Raw genomic sequence first — 20,774 nt, 5'->3', positions numbered from 1 at the left:
TGGCTGGGACTTCCCTGGTGGCACATGCCATGGAGTGACTAAGCCTGTGCGCCACAATTACTGAAGCCCATGTGCCCTGGAGCCTGTGCTTCATAACAAGAGAAGCCCCCACACCACAGCTAGAGAGCAGCTCCTCTCTCCACAGCTACAGAAAGCCCTCGCGCAGCAACAGAGACCCAGAGCAACCAAAAATAAAAAGTTTTCAGTGGCTGAATTTACATCTCAGACTTAGAAGCAGTTTGGGGAAAAAAAAAAGAAATGTCATTCAGAGGCCACATATCCCAGTTTTGGTTTGGAAAATGTGGTCAGGTGAGCCAAGACGGAAGATGAGTTTTTCAATCCTGGTCTGGCGGTCATCTTTGGAGTCCCTCTGTCCATCCTGGACTTACAGACGGCGGCCACTGGAGGCCCACCGCGAGGCTGGTCTCTCTGCACACTCAACAATCTCCAGTGAGAGGAGCTCAGAGCTCACCGAAGCGAGGTACTGGTGTTTAGGCTACATCCTTTCTGGGGACTAATCTAAATCTCTCCTTCCTCTAAAGAAGTGCTTTAGTTTTGTGGGACTCTCTCTGCTTTTGCCAGAATCATAGTGTCTATGTCCTCAGTCACCTCTGCTCCTGTCTTAAAGCTTGCTCTCAGATACCCTCCTGTTTGATTTCTTGATGCTCGATGCAAAGAGTGGCCCTCACATCAGGCAGGACGCCTGGGCCACCCTGCAGCCTGGGGGGTCCCAGGGGTGTACAGGGCGAGGGCCCCAGGCTGCCAGGCAGGCGTCGTGGGCGGGCTGGAGGGGCTCTCACCGTCCACGTGATCTCCATGTTGTTCTTCCTGGTCCCCTCTCCCTTCACATCAGAGGGGTTGGACTCGGGGGCTGGAACCCAAATGGAGACAAAGTCAAACCCAGGGTACGCATCACAGGGCACAGTAAACAGCCTCTCCTCCCCAGCTGACTGGCCCCTTCCATGCTCATCTCTGCATTTCTCAACACACTCAGTCCCCTACGCAGCTGAGCTCGCTCTGCCACTCTGTTGTACATACGATGTGCATTCCTAGCTGAGACTTAAACCCCCAAAGGAGGGATAGTTTCTTCTGAGTTTTAATCGCTGACAAAATAGCATTTATTACAAGGCTTTCCACACTTTAGATGATCAATAGAGCCAACTCAATGTGGATTATCCCCTTTGTGGATTATCCACTAAGTGTGTTTAATACCAACTTGGTTTATCCTGGCATTCGACATTTTGGGGGAGCATCTTTCATCCTCAATGAGCCAGTATGATTTCAGAAATCGAAGCATTTCATTACCCAAGTATGTTAAGAAACCTTATGCAACATGAGATTATATGTTTCTACCGCCAATCTTCATAGCTCTTCCCTTTAAAGCAGATCATCAAGAATTATTCATAATTATTACTAATAAGTAGTAATAAAAATGTCAGTTAACATTTATTGTGTGCTTACTATATGCACATTACATTAAGGACCTGAATTGTATTTTCAAACAATTGTATTTTCACAACAGCCCTGTAACGGAGATGGTATAATTATTCTGTTTCATAAATGAGGAAGCCTGGAATAGCTTGCCTAAATTCACGTGGCTGGGGACCCGGGGAACTTAGTCTGTACTCGGGTGCCTGGCGTCAGCACCCGCCGTTAGCCCTCAAGCACTCACGTGCTCCGCTGGTTCGGTAGCGCTCAGATGGGAGGCTGGGGTGGCTGCTGCCCACCTCATTGATGGCGATGACCCGGAACTGGTAGTTGACATAGGGCGACAGCCGGAGCACAGCTGAGTTGACACTGCCCGGGAACTTGGAATGGTCATGCCAGACCCCTGGCTGGAACTGGTCTTCTTCAAACTGGACGACGTAGTCTGAGGAGGCAAGGAAGTCGGGACTGTCTGGGGAGCTGAGTCAGTGAGTTCTTTCCCAAGGTTTCCTCGGGTTCCCAGCAGTACTGACAGCCTCCCGTGGGGAGACAGAGGCACATGAACTCTTCCCAAACACAAAACGGGAGACAGACCACAGCCTCCATCCTGTCGATAGCCCAGGGTCCATGCCAAGTGAGGAGGCGGCGGGGCCCAAAGCCAGGGCCAGGCCGGCCTCCGGGCTGCGTCCCTCTCTCCTGGTCAGCACAGGCCCGTGGCTGACCTGTGATGGGGCTGTTGTTGTCGTCCCCTGGGATCCAGGTCAGCCTCACGCTTCTCTCAGCCAGGTCGGTGAGCTCCAGGTCCCGGGGTCGGTCCGGTCGTCCTGGCGGCAGAGGGAGGGGCTTCCAGAGTCAGTGCCAGCCAGGCCTGCATGGGTCCCAGCCCCAGCCACCGTCCCGCAGACAGGACCCGGGCGGGCTGAGCTCACCCCACTAAGGGACCAACCCTAGCCTGTGCCGGAGGGTCAGCCCAGGGGCCACCCCTGCCCTCGGGGTTCAAGGAAGGACAAAGAGGAAAGACCCCCAGATTCCACCCCGCCCAAAGACTATCAAGGGGCGCAGGGCGCAGTGAGAACTGGGGCCAACCCACCCCAATCTGTGGGTGTTCTTGGAGTGGAAGCATTTGGGAAAGGCTCACACCTTTAGGAAAGAAGTATGGGACTTCTGTCTATAATTATCTTCTACTCTGTGTGCTGAGGCTCTGAGGGGTCAGGAGCCCAGGAGGGTGTTTGGAGAGCTTGCAGGGCAGAGCAGTTGGGGGGGGTGGGGGGAGCGGGACAAACACAGAGGACCAGGCCAGGGAGGAGAGAGCAGCTCCGTTTAGAAGCTTCCATGATGGACAGCAGGACAGAGTCCCCCAGCAAGGGTGGGGCAGCGCCTTTAGGGGACTCCAGTCTCACTGGGTTTCTGAAGTGGGTATGAGTGCCCTCCTGGCCTAGGGATAAAGCCGTCCTGGTCTCTGACTAGTGAGGGCAGACGTGTTTCTTTTCTCCCACCCTGGCCCCTTGAACTAGTTATTTCCACATTTTGGCTGGTAACTGGAAGGATGTGAAAGGTGAGTCCCAGCAGCCACATTCACGTGTTGCACACATGTGCATGTGGACTGTAAATGGGTGGTAGGTAACAGCAGATCTGGAGAGGCTGCCAAAAAGATGGGCCTACGGATAACTGGAAGCAAGTGTTCCGAGAGCACATGGAGAACAGGCCGCCCCAGGGGAGCAGTGGGCGTGGCCAGAGGTAAGGGGTGGGAGGAACCACAACTCAGTCTACCAAAGGGGCGGGACTAGGAGGGCTCAGGGAGGGGACAGGGCCTCCTGACAGGGGTCAGACTTGGCAGGGGTGGCGCAAGCTGCCCCCTCCCCTGTGCACAGCACTCCTCTCCTGCAGGGCCTTCCTCCTCCTACACGCCACCCTCTGAGGCACCTCGAGTGCTTGGCGAGAGTCCCGGGGTTAGTACGAATTACCTTTGGGAAGGGCAGCCAAACGGTTAGTTGGAGTGGCCTGATCAGCTGCAAAGGTAAGACGGGTTATCCAGGTTAGCAGGTCAGCTGGGGATAAAGGTGCTCTAAGGGCGGGATCAGGAGGCCAGGCTTGAACAGCGGCCCCTGCTTGGCCCCACCCCCCATCCCGTGGAGGGTGCCCCGGCCCTCACAAAGGCCTTCCCATGCTCCCTCTGCAGCCATGCGGTCTGCTTGCTGTCCCGGTGCGGGCACCGTATCTGGGCCCACTGTTCCCTGGGACGGTGCAGGGATGCACCGAGACAGCAGAGGTGAAGAGAGGATACGCTCCCCTGGGCGGGAGACCACACCCCGGGGTTTGGGATGGCTTCGTGTTTACAGTCTGGCTTGGGGGTGAGGGCCCGTCAAGAGGGAGTCATCGGGAGTACCCAGCACCCTGTGAAATCCCTCCAGGAGAGGCAGGCAGAGAATAAAGCAGCAGTGGGTGTTAGAAGGCCAAACACAGAGCTGTCTTGTTGGATGGGCAGTTTTAATTGACTTAGTGATTTAGAGTCAGCTGTAAAGTTGGTTAAAACGACCACAATAGGAACCCCGTCCATCCCTCTCTCCTCCGGCACCCTTCAGTTGAGGATTGAGGTGAGTTAGCGATTCCATTCAGGAGGTAAGGCATCCAGTACAGCCTGCTCTGAGAGGAGCAGCTTCCTAACCCTCAGACCCTCAGACAAGAGGATCCCCATGCCTGGCTGGCTGGCTGACCGCGGGCACTGCCCTCTGAGCCACCCCACTTCTCTGGATGCAGGGAGGCGAGGTGGGGGCCGCGGCAGGGCGTGCAGCGGCGGTTACCTAGTACGGTCAGGGCAGGGAGGCGGGGTGGGGGCCGCGGCAGGGCGTGCAGTGGCGGTTACCGAGGACGGTCAGGGCAGGGAGGCGGGGTGGGGGCTGCGGCAGGGCGTGCAGTGGCGGTTACCGAGTACGGTCAGGTAGGCTTTGGCCAGGTCTTGGTCCAGCTCAGTGCTGGCAACGCACGTGTAGCTGCCCTGGTCCCGCTCGGCCACGCCGAAGATGGTCAGGGAATCCTCCTCCTTCTTCATTCTGCAAAGGAAGCGGGAGGGGTTGGAGGAAGGTGGAGGGGAGACAGTGAGGTGGGGAGGCGGGGGTGGCAGGCACTGCCTGTCCATCTTCTCCCTGGGGTGGGGACAGTGGGTCTGAGTGGGCAGCTGCAGCCCCTCCTAGGGGACGGGGGCTCACTGCAGTGTTGTGGGAGGGACAGGGTCTTCCTGCCATGCTGAGCACTCGTGGAGCTTGAGGAGGTTGAGGAGGGGGCAGGACACGGGCGGCACTAGGGGGCCCCTCCGTATTCACTGTGCTTGGATCCCCCGGGTCCTCTGCGCTCCCCTCCTGAATTAGGGCGCAGCACGGCCCACCCCTGAAGGCAGGTCTTCTCAAGCTTCCAGCTCTGTTTCCATCCCAGAGCGATGCCTGCACTCACCCAAGTGCCCTGGGCTCCCCTGAACTGTCTCCAGAGGGAGGAGGGCACCCAGGAGCCCGTGCCTGCTGTAGGATTATGCCCCTCCAGGAAACCAGATGATCGGCAGACCCAGCTGGTACCCACGTGCACCCTGCCCCGAGACCGAAGCTGGTACAGAAGAGAGCCCGGGGGGAGGCTCAGATCAACGTTCTCAGCCCCAGCTGCGTATTCCCAACACCTGGGGGACTTTACACACCATCTACGCCTGGGCCCACCCTCAACTTCAGTCAGATCCGAATCTGGCTGAGGGAGAGGACAGGCATGGGCCCAGGGTGCAGTAAGGGTGAGCCAAGTAACCACAGGGCCAGAGCCTGCTCAGGCATCCCCGCCTCTGTCGGGGGACGAGGCACTGCTGGCTGGGCTGAAAGGAGGCGGGGGGCATCCGGCATGGACGCCGAAGAGGAGCAAGGAGGGGCTGAGGGACAGAAAAGAGAGTGCAGATGGAAGGAGGAGGGGAAGGAAGGGAGGAGGGAGGAGAGAAAGGAGGGGACGAGGGGAGGAGAGGCGGCGGAAGAGGAGAGAGGAGCAGGGCGCTGAGTGGAGAGGGGGCAGGCATTGGAGGGGATCTCCCCTGAGGGGTCCAGAACCCTCTTCGGCGGTTCTGCAGTGATACACCGACATAGGAGCCCAGGTGCGTCCACGCATCACCAGAATCAAGGGAGAAGGCAGGGCCCCAGGGCGCAGCAGGCAGGGAGGCAGGAGCGGAGACCTGTTGCTGATGTAGAGCGGCTCGTCGTCCTTCAGCCAGGAGACCGCGAGCTTCAGGGAGGGGTCGTGCTTCACGCGGCACTCCAGCTGCACTGTGGTGCCCCTCTTGGCGACCTGGTCCTCGGGCATCCGGTAGATCCTCGTGGGGTCTGCAGAGAAGCGCCTGAGCTTGAGCTCCTCTCTGCCACCCCCACCCCCGAGCGGCCACGGGGTGACACGCATGACCAGCTTGCACGGACCGCAGAGGGTGGCAGAAATAGGATTCAGTTAGGTGCACGGGTCGGGGAGGCCCGGAATAGGAGATCCCCAATGGAAATAACGCCCAGGCCCTTTCTTGCTGGCTCAGGAACACAGGACGTGGTTTCTGGGGCGGTGGCGGGGAGCTGGTGTGGGGAGCAGGCTTCGCTGCCTAGGGCAGGTAATGACTCAGTGCGTGCAGCATGCAGGCCAGCCGGAGGCCCTGAGGGAGGTCCCACTAGGGATTAAACATTAAAGGTGGTGCATTTTCAAAGTGACACACACGGATAACTTTGAGGTGGCATCCTCAAAGTTAAAGATGCCCCCCCGGCCCCGACTCACTGTGTCCTCTACCTAGCGACCGTCTCCTTTACCTTTGACCTCGAGGCGGACCTGGTTCTCTGCTTTGCCCAGGATGTTGGTGGCAACACAGGTGTAGATGCCCTGGTCTTCTTTTCGGATCATCTTGATCTCCAGACTGCCGTTCTCATAGACATGGTAGTTGCCACCATCCAGGTTGCTTCCTTGTCCATTCTTAAACCTCACAACAGAGCAGCAGGACACACAGCATGCTGGGAAAGGACCAGCCGGGGGAAGGGACCCCAGGCCGTGCGTCCGCCCCCACCCATGGCTGGCCTTGGCAAGGCTCTGGCCTCAGTTTCCTTCCTTGCACAATAAGAGGCCTGACCCAGATGCTCTGCCAGCTTCATCTCAGCCTCCACCCTCTGCGGCTCCCAGAACTTGCTGAATCCCTCTCGTGGGCCGAATGCGATGAGAGAGGTGAGACAGATGCCCTTACAGATGCCCCCGTGGGGGAAGCCTGGTCTCCTGGAACTTACCATCGGAGTGTGGGGATGGGAGACCCAAAGAATGGGCAGTCCAGCCGGGTCCGGTTGTACAGGATCACCCTGATGAGCTGGTTCCGGGGCGACAGCATCCGAGGCGGCACGTCTGCAACCCCAGAGACCTAACCCTGACCTTGGGTGGGGGTCTGCCTTCCTCTGCGACCCCAGAGACCTAACCCTGACCTTGGGTGGGGGTCTGCCTTCCTCTGCGACCCCAGAGACCTAACCCTGACCTTGGGCGGGGGTCTGCCTTCCTTCGTGACCCCAGAGACCTAACCCTGACTTTGGGTGGGGGTCTGCCTTCCTCTGCGACCCCAGAGACCTAACCCTGACCTTGGGTGGGGGTCTGCCTTCTGTGACCCCAGAGACCCAACCCCGACCTTGGGAGGGGGTCTGCCTTCCTGTGCGACCCCAGAGACCTAACCCTGACCTTGGGCAGGGGTCTGCCTTCCTCTGTGACCCCAGAGACCTAACCCTGACCTTGGGCGGGGGTCTGCCTTCCTCCCCCTCCTTGGGGACCAGTCTTATCTCAATGTACCTTCTCCTCAGGGCAGCTTTCTAAATACCAGCGTGACCTCCCCCATCAATCTCCCTCGGGATTAGGTGAGGAAGGAGGAAGCTGACCCATCTGCACCTAGTCTACATCCAGTCTCACTTTTGCAGAGGATGCCCCCAGCCTTCCAGCAGCTTCTGCATCTGCCCCTCCACAGCCCCAAGGCTTCTCCTAGTGGCACCTGCCCTCTGCCCTCTGCCTGCTCCAGGAGGGCCACAAACACACTCAGGGTAGCTCCTACCCTGAGGCCCAGGGGAGACTCAACATGGACACACCAAGAAGGTGAGACGGTCCCTCCTCTCGTCAGGGGAGGAAGGAGACTGAGCCTGGTGTCTCAGCTCTCCGTCTGTCCTCTGAGTGGAATGAACCGTCTGCACACCCAGCTCTGCAGATTTTAAGTCCTCCATCACCCCTCCTCATTTCATCCTGGGTCTCCACGCTTCCCCACACTGCTGCCCTTCTCCCCACAGCCTGACCGATCTCTCAAGCAGAGAGGGAGCCCATGCTCCGAGCAGGGCCCTGGAGGTTCCCCGGCAGGCAGGGGGAGAGGGGTGCACTCACCCAGTACGCTGACGAAGGCGTTGGCCAGCAGGTAGCCGTGCTCGTTGGAGGTGTTGCACTGGTACACGGCCCGGCTGCTGATCTGTGTGTCACGGAAGATGATGGTGTCCCCGGCCACCTCACGGTTGGGGTTGGGCGGTGCCGCTACAGACAGGAAGGTGCTCCTCGTAAGACGGGGAGGGCAGGCAGAGGGCGTGTGGGACTCGGGCCAGGGCTCCCTGGTAGGACTGAGCCTACCAGAGTTTATTTCTCAATCCGTCCAATGGGAACAGGAATCCCGGTCAAAGCTACATGGCAGCTGGGCAGCCGTGGTTTGAATTCTAACCACATTACCCACCGGCCCTATTGGCTTTAAACGCTTCGGGCTCCTTGTCTGGGGATAACTTACCACCCTGTGGCATTTCTATGAGGATGACTGGAGAGCCTATGTATGTCATTAGAAGAGGGCTGAGCACATGTGGTTGGAGGGCTGTTATCATTTTAACCCAATGTGCATATACTCAAAAGTGTTTTGAAAAGCATAAAGCAATAAACAACTAGGTGGGGCCTACCCGCTTCCCATCCTCTGAGCAGAGCACTCTGCAGACGTCCACAAAGTTAAACCTGGAGGCGCACGCCTGCTGCAAGTTGATGAGTCCCTGCATTTGCCAAAGTGACCTGACCTTCCCAAGACACGTGCGCACTGAGAGGACACCCCTGTCGCAGTTCTCCTGGCCCCCCTGGCTGCGGATGCAGAGAGCGGAGGCTCGGGAGTCTCTTCAGGCACGTCCGGCTCTTTGCAACCCTATGGACCATAGCCTGCCAGGCTCCTCTGTCCACGGGATTCTCCAGGCAAGAATACTGGAGTGGGTGCCACGCCCTCCGCCAGGGGATCTTCCCGACCCAGGGATCGAACCCGAATCTCTTATGTCTCCTGAACTGGCAGGGGGGTTCTTTACCACCAGCACTTCCTGGGAAGCCCGAATCACTCTAAGAGTCGGGGCAAATCAGTAGCTCTTCCGGGCCTCACTTCCTTCACCTGTCAAGTAGGGAAGCGTTTCTTTCATCTTCCCCTACTCTGAGGAAGGGTAAGGTAAGAGAGCAAGAATGAGATAACGAGCGATACAAATAAAAGTTTTCCAGAAATGTAAAGAATCCACACTTTCCTCATCTTTCACCACCACGAGGTGCCTTTCCTCTGTAAGGTTTTGGGCCTGGGCCAGATGACTTGGCTTGTGTGATCTATGACCTCACCCAGGATCACTCAGACCTTCCACAGGAGTCAGCAGAGGGGGAGCCAGGGTCCGGCCCCACGGGCGCCACCCCATAGACAGCAGGTCTGAGCCTGGAGATGTGGAGTCAGGTGGTGAACAAAGCCAAGGTCAGCGTTCTCATCCTTCTTCCGGTGCCTCAGCAAAAAGGCAGAGAGGAAGCAACGCCAGCAACTTCACGTCTCCTCACCTGGAGGCGACCGGCGTTTCTCCCAGTCACTCCTTTGAACGAGGGGGGACCTCGCCAGGGCCAGTGCTCAGCTGCAAATCCCGGGCTCTACATTTCTTTAATGGTGCTGAGGAGTTTAGAGCCTTTGTCTGCCTTATCCCCGAAGTGCCATCAGGACAGGGAGAAGGGCAGAGGACAGGCCAAGTCAGTAAGTGGCTTGTGTGCAGGGGGAGGCTATTTCCCAGGATAACTAGAGGCTCAGTACCAAACAGGGCAGGTTGAGGCATTGTCACAGCAGCCCCCAGCTCCCTCCGTCCCGGGTCGTGTGACCTCGGGGCAGTTTCTGCAAAGGCGGCACTTCATTTCCTCATCTTCAGTGTCTGAGGTTAACGAGGTTAAGAGGGATGCTCAGCGCCCGGCACACAATAAATGTCTAGAAAGGTGCATTCACGCCGTCTCCTCTGCCCGGCTCCCTCCTCTCCACCTGCTTTTATCAGCTGTTGCTCACGAGTTAGGTTCTGAGTTCTTGCCATCTATTTTCTGTCCCATCTGGTTGATAATACAGTTTGTATTTGCCCTGACCCTTCAGAGAAAGTAAGGACAGGACGTTTAACATGTAAAGCAGGGTTTCCCTGGTAGTTGAGAGTGGTAAAGAATCCACCTGCCAATGCAGAAGACACAGGTTCGCTCCCTGGCCCAGGAAGATCCCACATGCCATGGAGCACCTAAGCCCGAGTGGCAAACTACTGAGCCTGCGCCCTGGAGCGTGGGGGCTGCAAGTACTGAGCCTGTGCCCACAGCCCGAGCTCCACGAGGAGAGAGGCCACTGCAGGGAGAAGCCCACACACCCCAGCTAGAGAGCAGCCCCCACTCACCACAGCCAGGGAAGGGCTCCCACTCACCCCAGCCAGAGAGGGGTCTGCTCACCACAGCCAGAAAAGGGCCCCTGCTCACCACAGCCAGAGAGGGGCCTGCTCACCACAGCCAGAGAGGGGCCTGCTCACCACAGCCAGGGAGGGGCCCCCGCTCACCACAGCCAGGGAGGGGCCCCCGCTCACCACAGCCAGGGAGGGGCACCCGCTCACCACAGCCAGGGAGGGGCACCCGCTCACCACAGCCAGGGAGGGGCACCCGCTCACCACAGCCAGGGAGGGGCCCCCGCTCACCACAGCCAGAGAGGGGCCTGCTCACCACAGCCAGGGAGGGGCCCCCACTCACCACAGCCAGAGAGGGGCCTGCTCACCACAGCCAGAGAGGGGCCCCCGCTCATCACAGCCAGAGAGGGGCCTGCTCACCACAGCCAGATAGGGGGCCCCCGCTCACCACAGCCAGGGAGGGGGCCCCGCTCACCACAGCCAGAGAGGGGCCCCCGCTCACCACAGCCAGGGAGGGGCCCCCGCTCACCACAGCCAGGGAGGGGCCTGCTCACCACAGCCAGGGAGGGGCCTGCTCAACACAGCCAGGGAGGGGCCCCCGCTCACCACAGCCAGAGAGGTGCCTGCTCACCACAGCCAGGGAGGGGCCCCCGCTCACCACAGCCAGAGAGGGGCCTGCTCACCACAGCCAGGGAGGGGCCCCTGTTCACCACAGCTAGAGAAAAGCCTGCGCAGCAATGAAGACGCAGTGCAACCAAAAACAAATAAATAAAGTTTTTTTTTTTTTTATAAAAAAGCAAATGCAACTAGAGTGAATTCAGATGTGAAACTTTGACCAAGGCCTCCGGCTGGAGAGAGCCTGGAGCCACGCACTCCTGCATCTGGGAGGGACTAAATCTTCCTGGACGCTAATGTGCACTCAGTAACTGCACTGGGCAGCTCTGCTCTCAGAGGGGCTTCCCCTCATTTCCGACCGTATCTTCCATGTTGTCGCACAACCCTGCCTCTTATTATACCCTCATAGAGGGAGGAGTTTGGTGGGGGGCAATGGTGATGAGCTACCAAGGTCTCCTCTACCTCCTGAGCCCCATGACCCAGAGCCCATGATCTCAGGGACACAGGTGAGGTCCCCAGTTCTCAAACTGAGCTTTGCAGTTATTAGGGGCAGAAAGCAGAAATTTATGAAAAAACCCCAGGAAGCAGAAATCCCTTAAACACAGGCACGGGCCTCCTGTTCTATCTCACACAAAGGAGGCTGGGTTTCCTCCCTCTTGAAAGGTTCAAAAGGATAGGTCGCTCCCTCACTTCTGATGGCACAGAGCTGGTCCACAGGGGTGGGGAGCTGGATGCTCCCAGGAGGGAGAGCAGAGACAGGCAGGACAGCAGCGATTACTCACATTGCAAAGGTTCCCCGTTCACCATCCACTGGACCGTGGGCTTGGGGTTCCCATTGGCTCGACACACCAGTCTCCCATCCTCGCCAGGAGCCAGGATGAGGTTCTTGGGTTCATCCAGCCAGTAGGGAGCAGCTGGAAGACAAGGACAGGCACAGGCAGGGGTGTCAAATGAGACAAGCAGGCTGAGGAAACCAAGGGGGCTCCCTCTCGGAAGGCAGGAGCCCCCGAGTGCCGGCCCCACCCCCCACGCCTGCCCAGGGCTCGTCCCGATGGGATGGCGGCAGGAGCCCCGAGTGCCGGGCCCACCCCCCACGCCTGCCCAGGGCTCGTCCCGATGGGATGGCGGCAGGAGCCCCCGAGTGCCGGCCCACCCCCCACACCTGCCCAGGGCTCGTCCCGATGGGATGGCGGCAGGAGCCCCGAGTGCCGGGCCCACCCCCCACGCCTGCCCAGGGCTCGTCCTGATGGGATGGCGGTCCCGACCTCTGGTCGACTTGGCACTACAGATGCGGACTGGTTTATTTCAAGTTCTCAGAACAAGAGTTCTAAACTGGGGCCTCCTGAAGAGCTTTTAAGAAACACGAATGCCAGGGCCCATCGTCAACCTAGTAAGTCAGAATCCCGGCGGGAAGCCCAGGCAGCCAATGAATTGAGAGCTACTCAGAGAAGGCAATGGCACCCTACTCCAGTACTCTTGCCTGGGAAATCCCATGGACGGAGGAGCCTGGTAGGCTATAGTCCATGGGGTCGCTAAGAGTCGGACACGACTGAGCGACTTCCCTTTCACTTTTCACTTTCACGCACTGGAGAAGGAAATGGCACCCCACTCCAGTGTTCTTGCCTGGAGAATCCCAGGGACGGGGGAACCTGTTGGGCTGCCATCTATGGGGTCGCACAGAGTTGGACACGATTGAAGTGACTTAGCAGCAGCAGCAGCAGGCCCTCCTGATGTGCACCCAAGGGCTCAAGCCAGGGAGGACAGTAAAGTAGCAGGGGCCAGCCCCGCTGGATTTCCACTGCTATTGCTGCAAGACCAGACCACTTAGGAAAGGCGTGCTGCTCATTCTTTTACCGTTGACCTTTGATTAGCAGAAGCTCTTAGCTGGCCACTCCTTCCAGCTGTTTGGAAATTTTGTGAATATGTGGATTATTCTGAGAAGAGGGTCCTTCGGATCAGAGTTCAAAGATCTTGAAACCCCAATAAATGTTAAGTACCCCTATTCTGAGTGTGGTGCTGAAACCAAGGTCACAGGTCAATGAGCATGTGCTAAGAAAGTTCTTGCTCTGTGGTATTTAACCTTATCACCCTGATCATCCACTCAGCCCCGCCATTCAGACTGAGAAGTGATTGGTGGAGCTCCCAGCCTCATGGTTGGGACCCACAAAGACACGTGCTCCATTGCTGACAACAGCTCAGGTATTTTTAGGGGAGGGAAGCGATTTCCTAAAAAAATAATTCAGGCCATGATCCCTCCCCATTTTTAAAAAGAACCACGTTCAACTACACAGACAGCATAGGGCTAAGACAACATGCCACGAACAGGAATGAGAAACGAAAGACAGGTTCCGGGTCATCCAAATGGGCCACAGAAGAGAGTGCGCCTGTGGAGAGAGCCCCAGGCGCCCAGGGGAGGAGGGCGACAGTGGGGGATCTCTGCCCGTGACACTCCCCTTCCTCCCTGCCCTTACACACGCACACACGCATCCGAGGGGATGCCACTCCTGCAGGTCGCTATTCCCACTCATCAGCGTGCTGGTGTTTTCCCCACTCATGCAACCACCCCGAGAGGGAGGGGTGGCCGCGGAGGTGAGGGCTGGCAAGGCCGTCGTAGTGAGAATTGCGCACAACGTACCCTTCACTCTCACCGAGATCGTGTGCCGGATACTGCCCATCTTGTTGGAGGCCAGGCAGAAATACTCCCCAGAGTCTTCCTCGGACACGTTGGTGATTCGCAGGGCCTTGTTGAAGTTCTCAAACTTGGCCTTGTCGGATGGCAGGTCCCCACCTTTCTTGTACCATGCAATGTCTGGTGTGGGGCTAAGAGAGACCAAGCAAGAAACAGGGACTTACCACCACATGTGGCTCTGCCACGCCTGTGTGGAGCCCAGGACACCCGGGTATCCTTATGGTGTCCTTGGGCTCAGGAGGATGCGTGTCCTTCGAGGGCTGATCCCTCCTGTGCAAAGGGGATGCTCAGCCACAGGGCGCACAAAGGAGTCAGCTAAGATCACAAGGGGGTCTAACACATACAGGAAGCCTAGCTACCTGCTCTCCTCATTATCTGAGAAAGAAAGGTGGCCGGAATGGGATGACCATGATTGGCAGTGTCCTCATTAGGAGCTGTCTGCTTCTCTCTCCCACCCCACCCTCTGCAAAATGTTGCAGCAACAGAGCATGCACAATCCCCCAACCCATCCTCCTGGGGGGGCGGGCAGAAGTCGGGGTGCAAACCATACGTACACCCCAGAGGCGATGCACTCCAGTAGGAGGTCCATGCCACGCAGCACCATCTGACTGCTCGCAGTGCCCTGGGGATACATGAAGCTGGGTGTTCTCTCTGCAACTCCTCGGGCTGAAACAGGATGGAACAAGCTCTGTGAGCTTACTGCCCAGAGGGCTGTCCCAGCTGGGCCGAGCTGTTGGACTAGAGAGAAAGGTCGTCGTGCCCTCCTGATGATGCCCTTAGCCGCAGACCCCCACCCCCTGCCGCACCGCTGAAACCACCCCAGGGGCCAGGGCATCATTAAGAGAGGTGTGTTAGGAAGCGCGGGGCTCCTCGGCCCCACCGGCACATGTGTGTGAGCAGCTCTAAGCTCTGAAAGGCTCTGCCAAAAGGAGCCCAGCGTCCCCCCAGTTCGTAAGCCTCTCCGGCCCTGGAAGGGGCAAATGTTGCCTGAGCAGGGACAGTCCACTCTCTGCACATCCCGCGCTGGGATCCAGAGGCCAGCACGGTGGCCCCAGGGAGGCCGTCTCAGCTTGGGGCCACAGGACAGACAACCGGCTCTTTGGGACCCCGGAGACAAGGAGCTGGGATGAAGCCACAAAGACTCAGATGAACAGTCAGAGATGCAAGGAGTATTATTAATGGCTTAGCAAAGACAGGGGAGAATTAATGCACAGGGATGACAGGAAATCACTGTGGGGCTAAAATCCAATCTGCTGCTTCACTAATGACTTCCGCACGGCAGGGAGGAGGGTGTTAATTGGATGTGAGAGACTGAGGGAGGGGTGAGAAGCAAGTGCAGCCAAGATGGAGGAGCCGCTCCACCACTCAAGCAGGCTGGAGCAGCCCTGGGGCCTGCAATCAGTGACACACACACAGCTTTCCAAGGACAGGGGCTCACAGAGGCGACACGCTCAGGGTGGCTCTGTCCCTGTGGAGGGGGTCATGCAAGTCTGGGGACACCCCAGCGCAGTGGACCCCACCTTACCTGAGCCTCACCTCTGCCTTAGAGCTCTCTGCACGGTTTTACGGAAATGAATGAGATGGGACGAGGAAGAACAAGGATTCTGTAACCAGGAACCCCAAAGCAAGGGCAAACTGGAGGGGTCACCTTTGCTCAAAAGGTGTGTGACTGTCAACAAGAAGAGTTAAAAATATAAATACAAGCTGGGCCTACCCACAGGTTTAATGGGTCTCTGACTCAGCTAGAGGGGAGGCGGCGCTGCCAGGGGCTGGGAGCCCTCAGACGTGCCTGGAGTGAGAGCAGGCGTGCTTCCAGGTGGGGCAGGTACTGTTACTGGGTGCCCGGAGTGAGAGCGGGCGTGCTTCCAGGCGGGGCAGGTACTGTTACTGGGTGCCTGGCGTGCAGGTACTGTTACTGGGTGCCTGGAGTGAGAGCAGGCATGCGTCCAGGCGGGGTGGGGTAGGTACTGTTACTGGGTGCTGGTGGAATGAGGACAGAGTGGCGGGGACCCTGTCTCAGTGCCCCTGCTGGGCTCGGGGGCTAGCTGGGGTCTGGCTGGCGCAGCAGGGCTCCTGTCCTGCGGGCACCCAGCTTCTCTCTATCAGCCATCAGAGGAGGGTGTGTCACAGAACTGGCGTGTATTTTATCCTTTTATCAAGGGGAAGGAATGATGAAATGTGCGTGGAGGTAATTAGTCTGCTGGCACACTGCAGGGCATGTAGCAAGTGCTTGGTAAATGAGTGTGGAATGAATAAATTCAAGAGGAGGAAAGAAGAAAAGAGAAGGCAACAGTTTACCCCGTGTCATCGCTCTATGCAGATGTCCTCACCTGCCCCACCAGCACACACACATACAACACTGGCTACTGAAGGGGTTAATCCATTATGTGGTTAATTGGTTACCATCTGTAACTCTAAGCGCATCCAGCTCTCAGTACCAAAGAAGCCTGATGCCAAGGCAGCAGCTTCCTCCCACCCATCAACCTGGAGTCACCCAAATGGTCAGACAACACAAGGTCAGGGGCACCGGGAGGAGAAGGAGATCTGAAGGCACGAGGCTCTGGTGCCAGTTTGGTGAATCTGTTGAGAGCTGGGAACTGGGGGGTTCCATGGAAGTTCAGTCAGCATATTCCTTCCACGTGGGACCCAAACCTGCGGCAACCAATGTGTGTCCCTGTGGACGTTTAATTCACACCTTAGCATGCAGCCCTGTAAGCACACACGACCAACAAAGCAAGGATGGGAGAGGGGAAGTGAGCACAGCGGCCCCCTGTGGCTGCCTGGACACACTGCAGCTGGGCCTATAAAAAGGCCACAGCATCCCTCACTTACAGGATGTGGGCTAGCAACCAGCGTCGCCCTAAAGGAGGAGAAGCCACTGCAACCAGGCCAAAGTTTAGAAATACAGGGAGGAGCATCTTAAAGGCAGAGGTCACAGTCAGGGCTGCCACTTGGCCACTCACTGCAGGCCAAGCACCGGGCTCGGCTCTGTCTCTACCACCACCGTCATGTTTGAAAGTCACAGCAAACCTGGGGGTATGCCTCTCATTTTCCAGAGAGGAAACAGAGGCTCAGCAGAGTCAACAGACTTGGCAAAGTCACAAGCCAGTTATGTTTGGCTTCTGGACCACTGGAGCCAAAGCTTGGGTTGCACCATCTATTCTACACTGCCCCTCTCTTTAAAGACTGATACCCTACTTGTTCCTACGACTGACAGTCAGTTTTGGGAAGATCTTTCTTACTCAAACCAAAGAATACCAAAATTCAAGGGCAAAAGAGATAAAGGAGAAAGATATTTTTGTTTTAATGAGCTTCTCTGGTGAAACTATTCCACAATGTTTCCCTCAAATATTGGTTCTTGCCATCTCAGCTGAGAGTCCTTCTCTCCTGGATGTCTGTTCAATAAAGTTAGGGAGATCCTTCTCTCCCAAACTGGAAAAACAGAAGCTGGGCTGGAAATTAAGAGGCTCCAAAGACATCTCAACTGGATTGTTAAGGCCATGGAAAGCTTAAAGAGGAGTCAGGGTGACACGTGGGATCGTTAAGGGATGAAAAGGCTGGACTCAAAGGGGAGGCTGTGAAGAAATGTCCTCTTACATGAAACGGATTTACAGGAAAGTTTAAGAAGGATAATTCAGCTGGTACCTTTGGGAGCCACTGCTCCCAAGGGAGGGTAGCTCATTTCTTTCCTGGGAGACACAGACCCAGGAAGAGTGCTAGAGACAAAGGTGATCACTCTATGAGCTGTGTGTGTTGGAAGATGACAGGGGGTTTTACAGGATCTGTCACAGAGGTGGGGACCCAGCCTCTCCAGTGTGATAATGCTTCTCTTATTCTCGTAAATCATCAAGGCTGGAGTCAGACCTGATATCTGAACAAACTCAGAATCCAGCTGCTAACGCTCACATCTCTGAAGACTCACAGCTTCCCACATGGGCTCATCTGACCTCGAGGTCATGGGCAGCCATCCTCTGCTGCTCTTGCTGTGGTGCAAGAGTGGGCTCATGGGTTTCCAGGGAATCTGGTCAGCAGGGGCACATCAGGAGATGCCTCTGCCTCAACCACCTTGGCTTTACAGAGACAATGAAAGCTGCCTCAGCACAAACTTGCCTCCTGCAAGAGGACACGGCAAGACTAAGGGAAACCCGAGTTGCCTGCCTCTGTCGAGTGCTGCGTGTTAGCAGAAGAGAGTTCAATGAATCAGACGTGTCTGAAAACCTCTGCCACACACAGCTTTTAGGGTGGCTGGACCTACCTTTGCTGCTTCCAGTTCTCGGAACTGAGAACTCACGGGGCTGGATTCCTGGCATCTCACCACCTCTCTGGCTCTAGAAATGGCTGACCAAGCAACCCCAGAAGATGAGCAAAACTCTTTGCTAGTAACATTTAATATCTTCTACTGCCAAGAAATCTCTTCCATAAATCTATCCCCAGCCCCTCATTCAGTAGCTGGAGCTTTGTTCTTACTCTGCTCTCAGCATAGCTGAGAATCGGAAAAGCTTTCATTTTTCCAGTCTGCCCTACAATTTCTCCCTCCATAGTACTTTCTTCCTGTGATTGTGCCTGTCTCTCTCCCCTAAGCTTCTCTTCAATTCCTCCACCTCCCTCTTAATTTCAGAAGCAAAGAACAACCGTGCTTGATCCAGTCAACACTAAACCATCCTCTTTAATACCAACAATGGTAACATTTATTAATCATGAATGTGTTTCACATCTCACTAGGGACATATGCACATTATCCTATTTAATCTTCACAACAATCTTTTGGAGCAGGTAATATACTCATTCTGCAGAAAAGGAGATTAAAGTTCCAACAGACTAAATGACTTGTCCAAGGTCGCTTGATGGCATGTCTTAGAGCCTGAGTTTCATTCCAGGCAGACTGCCTCAGAGGGCACGCTCTGCCTGTCTCCTTGCCAGGATGAATTCTAAGTGGCAAGTTACCATCTCAGACCAGCTTCCGCCTGCTACTTAGCGTGTCAGGGGACACCTGGCATATACTCACAGGATACCAAACCACTCTAGGAAAAGTGTGGTTATGGGCTGGCCCTGCTGTTACAAAAGGGGCATATTCAAAGCTAAGCCCAGAGGGGTACTGGGCATTATTCATCACACTGCGCCTCTCGGTCCAGGAACTCAGGGAAAGACTGTATCTTCTCTCCTTCCTTTTCACCTTCTGTTTTCTTCTAGAAGCATCTGAGCTAGCTGTCCTTGGTTCAGCACGTGCCTCACTTTGACCTTTATACCCTTTCTAGCCTGGGTCGTACTTGGTCAGCCCCATCCACCTTGGATTGAGGAGATGAGGCTAATCTTCCTGTGAGCTCCCGTGAGCTTTTAGTTTCCTAGTCTTGGATGATTCTTCTAACTCCTGCTTACTCACAATACTATCCACCACCGGTCACACACTAGTTTATTAAATGGCTAGAATCACTCAAACTTATCACTGATAGAACAACTCTACACGTCTGCCTCGATGGTTTATCTTATATACAGCAAGGAGCTTGGACCAGATGGCCTCTACGAGACTTACTGGCTTCTACAGACTCCAACCTAAAGACTACTTCCATGACAGATTACCCAGAATCTGATTTAGAAAAAGGCACATTTCTCACCAGTGCTCTGAGGCTCTGGACATAATGGTGGTTGGCCCCATTATTTTGAAAGCAACGTCCAGGATCCAACAAAGGTCCCCTGCATTCTCGGGCAGTAAATCTCCTTGGCAGGATCTCAGCATGGCTCTGGCTGCTTGATGCCAAGTTACAGCCTTTGCCTGTCTCCCTGGCTCTCACTCCCCCTTCCTGTCCTCCACTCCAGACACCGATCAGTTGATATTAACACATCAGCGCACAGACACTTCCTATCTTTCTGAGCCAACAGTGAGCCCCCTGGGGACCTGCAGCCTTAGCTCTGAGCCATAACTGATGCTGGGAGCAGCTGCGTCTCCAGAGCCAGCAAATGACGATTTCTCTGGCTGCTCAAGGAAAATGAGACATCCTTGAGCCATGCTTGGGGGGTAGCTCAGGTGTGGAAACAGCCAATTACTCTACTAATCAGCTTGAGCAACCAGTTGTGTGATGAGTTAGAAATATGCCTCATGGAAATTGTTCCATGACTTGCAAATGTGTGGTGGAGGGGGTGGGATTGGATCTGAGTGCACTTCCAGAGGAGGGAAGAGAACCAGGTGTAGACCGCAATGGATGGTCCAACTTCATTTATACTTACCTTGAAAGAAAACTCAGAGCAAGACTCTTCTTCCTATTTCCCAGGTGAATTTTAAAGAGATGTAAGACCTGTGAAATGTATGCCCAGTGACTAAGGCTAGAGCACGATGCAGGCAATTCACATCTAGACACTTAAACCCGGCTAATCAAAGACTACAAAGTTTTCTGTGCTCTTTAAGCCACTGATGGAAACGAGACTTCCTGTTTCCTCCTGACTGTGGGAAGTCCCTTATTTTCAGATATTCTCTGTCCACCCACCACTGATTCCTAAGTTTCTACTGAACCTCTGAGAAGCTGTTTTGAAGTCCTACCCTGGTTTGACCAGGTAGGTCAAACTTGTCCAGAACTCACAACTGGAGGCAGGTATCTCTGAGGAGACCACACCATCACATAAGCACCTCCACCTTCCACACTGGCCACCTTCCTCCCAGTTCTGGAGGAGTCACCTTGGTACCCTGACCTGGCCAACTGTAAGGCTTGGCAGCCGGCACGAGTTAATGACATGGTGTCAGTCGAGTTAGGCAAACTGGGGTTAGGACAGGCAAGGTTACTCCCAAGGCTACCACGGCGACTCACCACTGTACATGTCAGGGTGGTTTCTTAAGGACGAGTCATTATAGGGGTGGTCTGCAATAAACAAAAGAGGGTGAGCAAACAGGGGCCACGGAGAGGTCAAGGAGGCAAAAACGGGGGAGAACAACAGAAATGCAAAGCCACAAAACAACCAGGGAGCACCAGTGGTCTTTCGCAAAGGAAACACACAGCATATTCGGAAAGGAAATACGCTTGGTGAAGAACAAGCAACACAAAACAGCTCCCAGAAGGGAAGAAAAGGTTAAATCCTGCAAAAGAAGGCAATAGTAAGTTTCTTTTTTAATAAAGAAATTAGGCATGACCTTTAATTGCTTGGTCATACTATAATTTCAAACAAATGAGATATGAATTAGTGGTATCCTGTAGCAATTTGAACAACTCTTTTCCACCAAAATCCTCTGTTCCCAGGACTCTGGGTCAGGCCAGCTTCTGGGGTCACTAAAGAGAAAGGAATGTTAGTGAGCCCTGGGGCAAGAGCAAAGCCCCACCCGAGCAGAAGCCAACTTGCAAGGGGTGGGAGGTAAATGAGGGGAGAAGATAGAGACA

The 20,774-nt window shown here is 55.7% G+C and overlaps 1 protein-coding gene and 1 long non-coding RNA gene across 25 annotated transcripts in view; one reads left to right on the top strand and one right to left on the bottom strand.

Annotated features, from left to right (window-relative positions):
- Positions 1-20,774, bottom strand: part of NFASC (neurofascin) — a 202,073-nt gene that overhangs the window by 40,703 nt on the left and 140,596 nt on the right. For 12 of the 21 annotated variants that reach the window (XM_061381961.1, XM_061381960.1, XM_061381969.1 and 9 more), the window contains 13 exons: positions 20,211-20,261; positions 13,968-14,079; positions 13,360-13,544; positions 11,507-11,638; positions 7,816-7,959; positions 6,696-6,807; positions 6,231-6,397; positions 5,621-5,768; positions 4,351-4,475; positions 3,390-3,434; positions 2,148-2,249; positions 1,673-1,870; positions 801-871 (listed from right to left, as the gene is read on the bottom strand). In XM_061381961.1, coding sequence (XP_061237945.1) covers positions 801-871; positions 1,673-1,870; positions 2,148-2,249; positions 3,390-3,434; positions 4,351-4,475; positions 5,621-5,768; positions 6,231-6,397; positions 6,696-6,807; positions 7,816-7,959; positions 11,507-11,638; positions 13,360-13,544; positions 13,968-14,079; positions 20,211-20,261 — 1,592 coding nt within the window. The remainder of the gene's footprint in view (positions 1-800; positions 872-1,672; positions 1,871-2,147; positions 2,250-3,389; positions 3,435-4,350; positions 4,476-5,620; positions 5,769-6,230; positions 6,398-6,695; positions 6,808-7,815; positions 7,960-11,506; positions 11,639-13,359; positions 13,545-13,967; positions 14,080-20,210; positions 20,262-20,774) is intronic. The other 9 variants (XM_061381963.1, XM_061381976.1, XM_061381977.1 and 6 more) reach the window with 3 other exon arrangements.
- LOC133227477 (uncharacterized) lies at positions 2,454-8,949 on the top strand. Of its 4 annotated transcripts, none has more exons than XR_009729840.1 (5): positions 2,456-3,442; positions 3,605-6,636; positions 7,365-7,536; positions 7,847-7,973; positions 8,389-8,949. It is a non-coding gene; the product is annotated as an uncharacterized LOC133227477 (long non-coding RNA). The 4 variants fall into 4 exon arrangements; XR_009729841.1 differs by having other exon boundaries at positions 7,256-7,536; XR_009729842.1 differs by having other exon boundaries at positions 2,454-3,442; positions 3,605-7,536; positions 7,725-7,973.

Source organism: Bos javanicus, chromosome 16, assembly GCF_032452875.1.
Source record: "Bos javanicus breed banteng chromosome 16, ARS-OSU_banteng_1.0, whole genome shotgun sequence".
NCBI classification, from domain to species: domain Eukaryota; kingdom Metazoa; phylum Chordata; class Mammalia; order Artiodactyla; family Bovidae; genus Bos; species Bos javanicus.
This window is presented reverse-complemented; position numbering and strand designations above follow the sequence as displayed.